This window comes from Moschus berezovskii, chromosome 9, assembly GCF_049115385.1.
Source record: "Moschus berezovskii isolate FMDL1 chromosome 9, NW_MosBer_1.0, whole genome shotgun sequence".
NCBI classification, from domain to species: domain Eukaryota; kingdom Metazoa; phylum Chordata; class Mammalia; order Artiodactyla; family Moschidae; genus Moschus; species Moschus berezovskii.
The window spans coordinates 78,913,346-78,926,717 of NC_142468.1; the positions used below are offsets into that span (position 1 = coordinate 78,913,346).

At 38.5% G+C, this 13,372-nt stretch overlaps 1 protein-coding gene across 7 annotated transcripts in view; it reads right to left on the reverse strand.

Moving 5' to 3' along the window:
* Nucleotides 1–283: 283 nt before the first annotated feature.
* Nucleotides 284–13,372, reverse strand: part of LOC129562655 (transmembrane protein 62-like) — a 62,221-nt gene continuing 49,132 nt past the window's right edge. For 6 of the 7 annotated variants that reach the window (XM_088839860.1, XM_088839864.1, XM_088839863.1 and 3 more), the window contains 5 exons: nucleotides 12,725–12,838; nucleotides 9,968–10,052; nucleotides 3,910–3,970; nucleotides 1,820–1,866; nucleotides 284–1,574 (listed from right to left, as the gene is read on the reverse strand). In XM_088839860.1, coding sequence (XP_088695986.1) covers nucleotides 3,951–3,970; nucleotides 9,968–10,052; nucleotides 12,725–12,838 — 219 coding nt within the window. In that variant the 3' untranslated portion in view covers nucleotides 284–1,574; nucleotides 1,820–1,866; nucleotides 3,910–3,950. The remainder of the gene's footprint in view (nucleotides 1,575–1,819; nucleotides 1,867–3,909; nucleotides 3,971–9,967; nucleotides 10,053–12,724; nucleotides 12,839–13,372) is intronic. The other variant, XM_088839865.1, reaches the window with a different exon arrangement.

Sequence of the window (13,372 nt, forward strand, 5' to 3'; positions counted from 1 at the left end):
TTACCTTGCTTTCCAATACATGATCTTCCAGACTGATGCAAAAATATAATTAACCGGTGATGGTTTTGCAAAAGGATTAACTGAAGAGGCCCTTAATACTACATAAACTCTATAATCTTATACATTCAAAATTTTTTGATTTATAAAAATTTTGTACTTACATTTGGGGACAGGCAATACAAAACAGAGAACAATATAAATATGTATAAGGAAAATAAGTCTGTTCAATACAGTGAACACACCTAACAACTGAGCTTGTTGACCTAAAATATGAAACAGCCAGTTATTTTACCAGCAAAACGGGTTTATTCGGGAACAACAAACAACTGCAATTAGGGTCAAGCCAGCGACAGTAAAAACCACAGCCAAGTTCCACAAAGGAAGGAAGCAAAGGGAGGAAGTTGGGAGCAGTTGTTTGGAACAAAATTTCATGGAGGAAAGCGAGAGTTCAGGGTGATGAGGGGTTCTCATTAGCTTAGTAGCTAGGGTCAGTTTCCTGGAGGAGATAAAATGTACACCAGTCCTGTCTATAACCGACAATCCTTCCTGTTATTTACCTAGAGTAATACTGTGTGAGAGCTCCTCCTTCTGGCCTCTCGACTCCATTTTAAATAAGGTTTCACTTTATTGATTTTCCAGCTTCGCAGGTGGCACTAGCAGTAAAGAAACTGCCTGCCAATGCAGGAGACGTAGGAGACTCGGGTTTGATCTCTGGGTTGGGAAGATCCCCTGGAAAAGGAAATGGCAAATCACTCCAGTATTCTTGCCTAGAAAATCGCTAAGACAGAGGAGCCTGGCAGGCTACAGTCTACAGGGTCACAAAGAGTCAGACATGACTGAGCGACTAACACACTTAATAATTTTCACAAGCTCAACACCAACAGAACTCTCTCTTGTGTGCTCAGCTGTGAGGCTCTTCTGTCCATGGAATTTTTCAGGCAGGAATACTGGAGTGGGCTGCCATTTCCTTCTCCAGTAGATCTTCCCAACCCAGGGAGTGAACCTTGTCTCCTGTGTCTCCTGCATTGCAGGCAGATTCTTTACTGCTGAGCCATTGGGGAAGCCCTTCAATAACAATACAGTAATGGAACAAACTGGAAGAACATTCAAAAGAACTTGCTGGTAAGAATAATATTCAGCAACATGCTAAAATATACCTTTGACAATGACACATTTTATTGAATAGGGAATACGGCAGCTTCCCCAGGGATCTCTGAGAGGCAACTCAATCACAAAAACTCATGTAATTGTCTTTTGTATCTAGCACAGAAAAATATATGGTTTATAAATAATTGCCAGTTTGGCCTAATCACCAAACTTTGGTAATTGTGTCTCTTAGTAAGTACAGATACTCCCTTCTAATCCAGAAAGCATCCTAGCTCTATTCTCAAAGCAGACATCAGAGCTTGGCTGTAACAGTAAGAAAGAGAAGAGAGTTCAAATGAACCATGATTAAAATTCATGATTCAACTTCATTCTGAGTGAGTTCTTTGATTCTGTTCATGCAATGGTCAACAGCATTAATGAGTAAAGGAATCCAATTATCTTCTGGCTGTGGGGTCACATGACTTAATCTGCAAATGCAATGGGGAAAGGAGAAGTTAAATTTATTACACTGTCAAGCGAAAGACCTATCCTCAAAAGGGGACACAGGGAAAACTACAGTAAAAGAGGGCAAGGGTCTCAGCTGCTCCATAAGCAAAGCTGAGAGAAAATACCACATTCACTCTCGACGCTTCGAGATGGGGGTTTGGGAGTTGAGAATGGCTGTTCAGGCTTATTCTCAAAAAGCTATTTCAGGATAAATCTTCATACTCACTTTGTTATTTCGAGTGCCTTCTTTAAAATGGATACAAGTTTTGCAGACTAGAAAAAAAAAGAAAACAAGAGAAGTTACTCACTCTGAGCCCTATCACAAAAAGGAAAGGATAGGGGACTTCCCTGGAGGTCCAGTGGCTGGGTCTCTGAGCTCCCAGTGCAGGGGGCCTGGGTTCAACCCCTGGTCAGGGAAGTAGACCCCCCAGGCCACAACTAAAAGATCCTGCATGCCACAACAAAGACCAAAGATACCTCGGGGAATAGCTAAAACTCAGCACAGCCAAACAAAACAGATACTTAGGGGAAATAAAAGGAAAGGAGGAAAAAGCGGGGGGGGGGGGGGGAGTAGAGCTAAAAATATTTTACTTGAATATTAAAATATTTAATACTTTAGCTCTCTTCCCCTTTTTTTTCACATTCACTTTTTAAAAACGGACTGAAGAAATAAACATCTTTAGCATTTCACCATGTCAGTTACCCTAGAAACAATTTTAAGGAATGCACATTGGTAGCATTCATACATCCTCACGTTATTTTGTCACTGGTATTCTTAAAATTCTGTAAGTTAAAAAAAACAAAAACAGTTGTTTCTGCTATACATATCCTGAACTATCAGCAGAGGTGGGACAAGAAGTCAATTTTTTAAAAGTGAAAGTGAGAAAAAAGGAAGGAGGAGAGTTAAAATATTACAATATTTTAATACTCAATAAGTCATAAAAAAAAAAACCCTTGGAGGAAACAGTCAAAAATAAAAATGTTGATTAGGTGGCCAGATCATGGACTCTTTTCTATTTAGCAAAATCTTATTAATACTGCTGCCATAGTATCTTTATAAGCTTTTTTATATTTAAAATTTTTTTAAAGAAAACAAAAAAAGGAAAAATATAACCTAAATTTGTCCTAACTGCTGATAGTTCAGGATATATACAGCAGAAACAACTGGGATTTTTTAAAAAACTTAAAATTTTAAGAATACCAATAACAAGGTAACATGAGGATGTATGCATCCTACCAACATACCACGCATTCCTTAAAACTGCTTTTAGGTAACTGACATGGCGTATTACTGAGCATGTTTATTTCTTCAGAAGTCAATTTTTAAAAAGTGAATGTGGAAAAAAAGTTAATGTCCAAAAGGATCCTAATTCTACTCCAAGGTGTTTCCACATTGTGAAGATACATTTGATGACTCTATTAATAATTTCCACAAATTTACCAAATATTATTAGAACTGATACATCTGATGGTAAAATATAAGCTATCCACAATTTATTTTTCTTTCCTATGAGACATAATAACTTAAAGTTTATAAAAAATAAGAGAACAGAACTCTAGCACAGGACCTAGGAGTTCAAAGAAAACAATAAAATCAGATTTTTATAAAGAGCTTAACCCTTCATGACCACTCACGGTTAAATCACATAATATGTCGATATTAGAATAGAGAATAGATATAGAATTAGATATTAAACATATTCTAATATTTTAAATTAGAGTATTCTCTATTAGACTATTCACCTATTTTGGCCAATACTGGAAATGAGAAACTTGTAACTTCACGGTGAAAGAATCCTAAAGCACTGTACTAATTTCTCTCAAGGCATGGTTATCTAAGGTCTTTGGGTGCGTGCATACTAAGTCACTTCAGCTGTGTCTGACTCTTTGCGAACCTATAGACTGTGGCCCACCAGGCTTCTCCATCCATGGGATTCTCCAGGCAAGAATCCTTGAGTGGGTTGCCATGCCCTCTTCCAAAGGATCCTGCTGACCCAGGGATCAAACCATGTCTCTTACGTCTCCCACATTGGCAGGTGCGTTCTTCACCACCTAGGAAGCCCCTCTAAGGTCTTTGGGTTTTTTTCTAAACGATTACCCAAGTGGTTATGGAAGAGAGAGTACTATCAGAGCTCATTGCTATCAGAATTCAAATTCAACAACTATTTATCAGGCACAAACACATTGTGACATTACTATTGTACTTGCATCCAAGTGTAACAAATAAACATATTCCCCACAGTTTAAGAAAATACCAGTGATTCCTGAAATTCTACCAATTAGGTCTGCAGCTATTCCCTCAAAGCTAGTACTTACATTGTTTCACACAGTCAAAGGGCACACAGGTGGGTAAATTCTCAGAGCCAAATCATCCACACTAAAGGGAGAAAGAAAAAATAACCATTAACCAAGAAGGAACAAAGCTCAACTAGGTGGTCTCCAGGATACAACTAAGAATGCAACGAGTGAGGAAATAATTCCCAGAAATGCATCAGTTCCTTATTCTGGGCAACCAATAAATAACCAATTCAACTGGTATTTATGGAACACATACATACCCTGTTTTACTAAGAAGTTGAGGGTGGGGGGAACTCCCTTGGCCAGTAGGATGGGATATTATTAATTCAGTTAAAAATTTTAGGATCTGAAACCATAAGTTTAATAACCGATATAGGCAGGGTTCATCCCTGAATGCCATTAAAGGAGGCACCACTTTAATCAAGCAATCAAGTTAGTGCTGTACCACCAAAAAGAGGACAAACTAATACCATGTGCCTTTCCGATATGATGCAATGAAAAGCATGAAACACTCAACTAAGTGATATTCTTGCCAAAAATGTTTAACCCAAATATAATTATGAGAAAACAACCACACGAATCCAGATTACTGGATATTTTACAATGCAACTGACTTGGATTCTTTAAAAATGTCAAGAAAATTTACAAAATTTTTAAATGTCAATAACAAAAAAAGCTAAAAAAGGACAGGGACTGCTTTAGTTTCAAGATGCCAAAGAGAAGACAACCAAATGCAGTATGACCCCTTGACAGAACCCTGAATTAAACAAACAAACAAAAATGCTATAGAAGACGTTTTAGAGACAATTTGGGATATTCCCTTTATCATCAGGGAATGGCAAACCACTCCAGTATTCTTGCCTGGAGAATTCCATGGACAGAGGCGCCTGGCAGGCTACAGTCCACGGGGTTGCAAAGAGCAGAACATGACTAAGCGACTAACACACACAAACACATATTCAATGTAAATTTCTGAAATGTAATACTAAAACTGTTTGTTCTTAGGAAATACATGCTGAAATATTCAGGGGAAAATGTCACTTATGTCTGCAACTTACAAATGCTTCAGGGATAAAAACAGCACATCTATTTCAGTTTTTAAAAAGGCACATCTAATTACAGAGAAATAAACCAATACAGGAAAAAAAGTGAACAACAGGTGAATCTAGACGGAAGTACAGGTACTCACTACAATACTCTTTAACCCTTCTGTGAAGAAAGCTGATCGCTGAAGAATTAATGCTTTTGAACTGTGGTGTTGGAGAAGACTCTTGAGAGTCCCTTGGACTGCAAGGAGATCCAACCAGTCCATGCTAAAGGAGATCAATCCTGGGTGTTCATTGGAAGTACTGATGCTAAAGCTGAAACTGCAATACTTTGGCCACCTCATGCGACGAGTTGACTCACTGGAAAAGACTCTGATGCTGGGAAAGGTTGGGGGCGGGAGGAGAAGGGGACGACAGAGAATGAGATGGCTGGATGGCATCACCGACTCTGTGGACATGAGTTTGAGTGAACTCCGGGAGTTGGTGATGGACAGGGAGGCCTGGCGTGCTGTGATTCATGGGTTCGCGGAGAGTCGGACACGACTGAGCGACTGAACTGAACTGAACTGAGCTTAACTCACTTCTTTAAATTTTCAGCTGCAATGCCAGAATGACTTTTCTCTACTCCCTGTGATTATTTACTGCTCCTTCTCAATGTGCAGGCTTCTGGAACTACTATATTGTCAGGAGTGATTAAGAGACAGTCGGATTTCCCTTCTCAAAATGCAATACTATCATTTGCTGGTAAGAGTAGAGTTCAACTTTAAAAAGTCACAGGTAATTTTCTCAGATATATATTATATATACTCCATTAGATACATCTTAGTTTAAGTTTTAACCTTTAAAAATGAAACAACTTCTCCTCTTCTAATGTTTCCCTTTACAGTCAGGAAACAAATCACTTGCTTTGGTCCTAGTGGAAAACAAGTGTCTGAAACAGCCTCAACCCATCTTCTAACAAGGAAACCGACCTCCAAAGGGGAATCTGCCATAGCTTGTTATACAAAATTGTAAAGGGTCATATTTTATTTAACTACTTTATGTTCTCTGGTGAGAGTAACTAATGAGGAAATAAAAGTCCAAAGATGGACTAAACGTATAAAATATAGACTAAAGATATATTAACTCCTAAATGACTCTTAGTAAAGAACATTTGTAAAAAGTTTTAAAAAGAGACTCACAGGACTTTCCGTTTCCATAAATGACTAAAGTGATTTTTGTCCGTATTGAGTGTAATAATTAATATGAGAAGAGCTCAAATGCCTGAACTCACTGCTTATCTCGGCTTCTCTCTCTTTTGAGCTGAGTGTTTAGGAGTCACATGGTAGTAAAGAGTCATTCAACTCCATAATAGGCATTGTGCTTACTGCTGCACATAGAGAGGAACAGGATAGATAAGACATCAGTCGATATTCTAATGAGGGGAGAGAAGACATACACAGAAGATAATCACAAAATCTGACAAAGTAATGACAGAAATAAAGTGTGGTGAACTAGAGGACAAAACTTTCATATGATCAAAGGCTGCTCTGAGGAGACGACATTTAAACGGAACTCCTGTCTTCTATTAAGTTTCTACCCAAATACTAATTCTCACGGTCCTCTCGGCACCCTTGAGTTAGCGTGGTGTTGATTGAATGTGCTTTAAGTTAGGACATCTGTATCCCCCAGATCACGCCCCAGGAAATGGAGAAGCCACGTGCCAGGCATCGTGCTCCTCAGAGCCTAAATGGCTAATGTGAAAATTCTCAGTACATTCTTGGGCAGAATTCTCCACAACTTTCAGGTTTCCTAAATGACTTACCCAGCCCTGTATACAGGGTCAGCAACAACACAGAATAGTAGGAGAGATTTAGTTTGCTCAAGACATGAAGGGAAAATGACGTCAAATTTATAAATCCCGGCAGTCCTAAACAGAATAAATTTGAAAACTCCAGTAAACACATTCAAAGTTCAGGTTCTTTAAAATACTTTCTAGAAGACTTCCAATGGCTATCTACTACATCTACAGCAAATCATTTGTAATATGGATGACTTGACTTTAAATCAGAAGTTGGCAGGAATTCTGGTAAGCCATTTCACTTAGAATTACAGAGAAGTTCAAAGCAATGGTGTAGTTGCAAGACACACACACACATACACACACACACACACATAAATATTCTGTGCTCAAAAAATGATCAAGTCTTTGGTTTCCATGAGACTTAGTATCCGAATGTAGAAACTTCCAAAAGTTATATCAAAGTAAGTCAAAGGTCACCCAGTGTTCTGGGTGCACTGCAACACTATTTACAATAGCTAAGACATGGAAACAAGCTAAATGTGTGCATGCGTGTGTGCTCAGCCATGTCTGACTCTTTGTGACCCCACAGACTATAGCCCACCAGGTTCTTCCATCCATCTGGAATTTTCGAGGCAAGAATACCAGACTGGGTTGCCATTTCCTATTCCAACACACTATGTATAAGACAGATCATCAACAAGGATCTACTGTACAGCAGCTTTGGTTCCAAATTGGGAGAACAGTACATGAAGGTTGTCTATTGTCACCCTGCTTATCTAACTTCTATGCAAAGTACATCATGCAAAATGCCGAGCTGGAAGAAGCACAAGTTAGAATCGAGATTGCAGGGAGAAATATCAATAATCTCAGATATGCAGATGACACCAAACTTACGGCAGAAAGCAAAGAACTAAAGAGCCTCTTGATGAAGGTGAAAGAGGAGAGTGAAACAGTTAGCTTAAAACTCAACTAAGATCATGACCCCCGATCCCATCACTTCATGGCAAATAGGTGGGGAAACAACGGAAACAGTGACAAGACTTTATTTTCTTGGACTCTAAAATCACTGTGAATGGTGACCGCAGCCATGAAATTAAAAGACGCTTTTTCCTTGGAAGAAAAGCTATGACCAACCTGCTGCTGCTGCTGCTGCCGCTAAGTGTCCGACTCTGTGCGACCCCATAGATTCTCCAGGCAAGAACGCTGGAGTGGGTTGCCATTTCCTTCTCCATGACCAAACTAGACAGCATATTAAAAAACAGAGACATTACTTTGCCAACCAATGTCTGTAGTCAAAGCTATAGTTTTTCCAGTAGTCATGTACAGATGTGAGAGCTGGACAATAACAAACGCTGAACGCTGAAGAACTGATGCCTTCAAACTGTGGTCCTGGAGAAGACTCCTGAGAGGCCCTTGGACAGCAAGGAGTTCAAGCCAGTCAATCCTGAAGGAAATCAGTCCTGAATATTCATCGGAAGGACTAATGCTAAAGATGAAGCCCCAATACTGGCCACCTGATGTGAAGAGCCAACTCACTGGAAAAGACCCTGATACTGGGAAAGATTGAAGGCAGGAGGAGAAGGGGACCACAGAGGATGAGACGGTTGGATGGCTTCACCAACTCAATGGACATGAGTTTGAGCAAGCTCCAGGAGCTGGTGATGGAGAGGGAAGTCTGGCGTGTGACAATCCACAGGGTCACAGAGAGTGGACAGGAGTGAGTGACTGAACAGCAACAACTGTACAGCACAGGGAACTCTGCTCAATGTTCTGTGATGACCTCCATGAGGAGAGAGCCTGAGAGAGAATGGACACGTGCATGCGTTTACCTGAATCACTGTGCTGTGTACCTGAAACACAACAGTATAAATCAAATGTACTCCAATGAATTTTTAAAAACTATATATATATATATATAGTTCCTCTCTCGCCTGGTACTCCTCAGGGGACGGATCCACGTATCCATCCATCATCATTGTTTATTTATTTTAAATATAGCATTCTTTAGCCTGAGAGGCAGCTATGCTCTACATTTTAAGGAATGATTCTCTACTTGGACCATTCATTAGAATAACCTGGGGGAACTTTTAGAAAAGACTCATGCCCAAGTCTCACCCTCCAGAGATTCTGATTTAGTTGGCCTGGGAAAGAGGGGACTTGAGGCAGCAACCCAGGGGATTCTAGGCAGCAGGACTGAGAAATACTGCTCTGGACAGAGCCGTGCTTCTCAGCCCTACCACACGCTGGGATCATCTGAGGAGCTTTAAAAAATACTGATGCTTAGGTCCTACCCGCAGACATTCTGTGTAAGCACTGAAAGTACTGTGTAGACACTGCGATTTTAAAAGTTCCCCAGGGCATTCTAAGGTGTAGTCAGATTGAGAAGTGTTGTTTACAGAAAAGAACTGACCTGGAGTCAGACTCTTATTAGTTGTAAGACACTAGATAACCTACATTAACTCTGCAATCCTCAGTTTTCTAGTCTTTAAATGGGAAACAATAATACCTACCTCACAGGATTGTTGTAAGATTAAGATAATGTAAGTAAAAATACGTTGTGAATTTTAAATAACTGTACAAAAATACTGGTAGTCCCACATGAGGCTGAGGCCTCCCTCAGATATTTATTTATTTACATTTTGTGCAATAATGCTTTTTGAACTTTTTCACCGAATTTAAAAATATATATATAAGCAGGAAAACATTCAGTAGGATATGAATACTACCTATGCAGTTAACCATCTTATGGTTGAATCTTTACTACAGTCCTCCCCTTCCCCACAATCAGTTCCTGGGATTTCATCCAAGCCAGGAAGGAATAAGGAACATTTACTTCAACAAGTGTCAATGTTTATTGTCTGTAATACACAAACTCAGAGCTGGGTGCTGTAGAAAACAGAAAAGAAGTACTAAACAAGGACTCCTATATTGAGGAACTTGAGTCTGATTGAGGAGAAAATATATACATTTGAAGTGGTGATGAAAACAAGGTGATTGGCTGGTTAAGTACAGAATTAATCCTTAGGAAGGACTCTTGGCATTCAGAGACACAAAAGTTCATTATGACCTGGAATGGTTGGAGAAAATGGTACGGAAAAGGGGGTTTGAAGTGAACACGATAGTTTGAAGGATGCACCTCACAGAGTTCAGGCAAAGACAGTCTGCACTGGTATTTGTTTAGTCAGGAGATTATGGGATGCATAAAAGTAAGGTCTTCTAAGAATAAAAGGAACCCATGGTGACTAACCGTTATGCTCTGCATATGCTCGATACCGAAAAATAATGCGAACAATGAGCCGCATCAGCGCAATCATCACAGATATGACCCAGGCCTGCAGACAAAGAGAAATTAATATGGAACAGACATATGGCTACATCTTCAGTTTTTATAAACAGCCCCTTTAACACAAATGGAAATGACATCATTAGGAGAAATGACTATCTAAGAAAAATATACAGTCAAAGAGAATTGAAAATCTGATGCAGCAAAGAAGATAATTATAAGTTGCCACAGCATTTGACTTTTAAGATTTGGATACCTGGACCAACATTGAAACTAAATAATCTCATACAGTTACATAAAATCAAATTAAAATAGTCCACTTTCAGTGTACTAGGTTAAGCATACTTTGTGCTGTTTTATTTAAAGTCTTAAAAGAGTGTTACAAACTTACAGTTACAGGGGGAGGGCAGAAGGGGAGAAGGGATAGTTAGGTAGTTTGGGATGGACATGTACATACTGCTGTATTTAAAGTGGATAATCAACAAAGACCTACTGTATAGCACAGAGAACTCTGCTCAATATTATGTAACAACCTATATGGAAAAAGAATTTGAAAAAGAATAGATACATGTAAATGTATAACTGAATCACTTTGCTGTACACTTGAAACTATCACAACACCGTTAATCAACTACACTCCAATATCAAATAAAAAGTTCTTTTAAAAAGTATAAAAGTGGAAAAAGAAAAAACCCAGTATGCAGTACACTACAAGCTGAATGAACAGAGACTGCATTTCCTTATGCTTTCTCCACCAGGAAATCACTCACTTGAAGATGAATTCATAGTAAAGAGACATGTAGTCCAGGTTCTTGTTCTCCAAGGACGGGCCCCAGGTCATCTCTGGAATCACCTTGAGCCTCTTAGGAATGCAGAGTCTCAGGCCCCATTTCAGCTCTACTAATCAGAATCAGCCTCTTATTCACATTTCCAGGTGATTCATAAGTACTCCAGTACTCTTGCCTAGAAAATCCCATGGATGGAGGAGCCTGGTAGGCTGCAGTCCATGGGATCGCTATGAGTCGGACACGGCTGAGCGACTTCACTTTCACTTTTCACTTTCACACATTGGAGAAGGAAATGGCAACCCACTCCAGTGTTCTTGCCTGGAGAATCCCAGGGACAGGGGAGCCTGGTAGGCTGCCGTCTATGGGGTCACACAGAGTCGGACACGACTGATGTGACTTAGCAGCAGCATAAGTACTCCAAAGTTTTCAAAGCCTGATCTAGGTGACTATTAAAAATCACCAAAAAAAGAAAAAATAATAAATGATTTGTAAAAATGAGATGCAAAGGCCCATTAGGCGTATTTTTTAATGTTCAATCACACAGGAAATAAAAGTATATTAAAATAATAAGTAATGCACATTAAGTCTGTGAGGATATAAGAGGATATTAAGCTATCTTTGGAAGGTGAAATGAAAGGGGCTTAAATTTTCTTCTCAACATTGTAGTGCACTTTATGTTAATAGCCAGGAGAGGGAGATCTGAGGAAACTAGACTGTGAATTGCCAAAGATTCTCTGAAAGACAGTTTGACAGTGTATTAAAAACTAAAAAAACAACAAAAAAATTTCTTCACTCAAGAAATACTTATTTGAGGGTCTATTTGTGTTAGGCGTACCAAAAAGACATTCTTGCCCTCATGGGACTTATCTTTTTGTGAGGGAGAAGAGACCAAAAACAACAAATATAATAAATAATTTTAAAACCTGTGTAATTATATAAATTATATAATAAATAAATGAAGCATGTAGAATAATGTGTCCATTCTTTGATCCAACAATTCATTTCTAGAAATTTCCAAAAAAACTATTAAATGCAGAAACAAGCAATATGTTTACAGTAGAGGGAAAAATTGGAAACAAATGCTCAACAATAGGGAAATGGTCAAATAAATTAAGGTATATCTATGACAATATAATGGGCTTCCCTGGTGGCTCAGAGGTTAAAGCGTCTGCCTCCAATGCGGGAGACCCGGGTTCGATCCCTGGGTCGGGAAGATCCCCTGGAGAAGGAAACGGTAACCCACTCCAGTATTCTTGCCTGGAGAATCCCATGGACGGAGAAGTCTGGTAGGCTACAGTCCACGGGGTTGCAAAGAGTCGGACACGACTGAGCGACTGAACGGAACGGATGACAATATAATACAGCCAATAAGCAACATTTATAAAGAAATCTGATGTAAGAAAATTATCAAAACAAATTCCTAAGTAGAAGAAATCAAATGGAAAAAGAGAATGAAAAGTATATTATCATTTTATAGTAAAAACTTATATCCAAATGTAAATAAGAGAAAAATAAACAAATAGTATTCTAAGGAGAAATACAATGGTTCTAATGGTTAGTGTGATAAAAGAATGATGTGGGGTTCATTATACTTTATTTCTAAATTTTCCAGTTTTTCTGTATTAAGCATGTATTATTTATGTGGGAAGGAATATTTTTGAAATATCCTAATTTAGCCCAGTTCCTATAATTCCCTTAGTGATCCTTGTTTTACGTCATTACTTAGAACCAGATTCCAGAACAGGTACTACATGTCCGTGTCTCCTCTTCTTTTAATTCAAATCAATTTAAAGCCATTGTATTCTTCTAGACAAACAACTAAACTTTTAATTTGATAAGGTTCTGCTTTCTCATCACATGAGTATATTATTTATGACATTAGACCTACCAAGTCTAGTAAAAACATATATACTACTAAGTTGAATTTACTCACCACAGTACAATGGTCAGTAAAGAGAATAAATGATGCCAGGGGATCAAATCTGAGATGAATATCCTCTCGAGCTGAAAATATGTGGTGAACACTCTTACTTCTTCCAGCAGAATCCTAGTAATAAGCACAATAGGAAAGCAGCCCTCACGTGCAAATATGTACAACGGCCCAGGATTAAGTTTCCAACAATTCTCGTCCATTATCTCAGAATAAGTGACACCTTTTTTCATTTACTTTTGAGTCTTCCTATAAGAACTTGATTTTTTTCCCAGAGTTATCTTCGTACTTTATTTTTTATTTCACTTTAAACTTTTTATTTTGTACTGGGGTACAGCTGATTAACAATGTTGTGGTAGTTGCAGGTGAACATATGAGCACTTCAAATAAAACTTCTTTTAAACTTTGTAATTCTAGATTTGAATTGGAAATACCAGTGTATATCACAAAGTAGTCTTAGATAAAACATCTGTATTTCCCTTTGTTTATTGAAAAGACAAAAACAGTAATGAGCTAGCTGGGCTAGTGCCCAGATTTGGTCTCAAAATAAAATTTCCCACTACATGAAACCAATGGTCTTTAGAGAAATAGCTCATTCCAATTTTTTAAAAAGTTTATTTATTTATTTTAATTTTTGAGTAAGAAACGCAT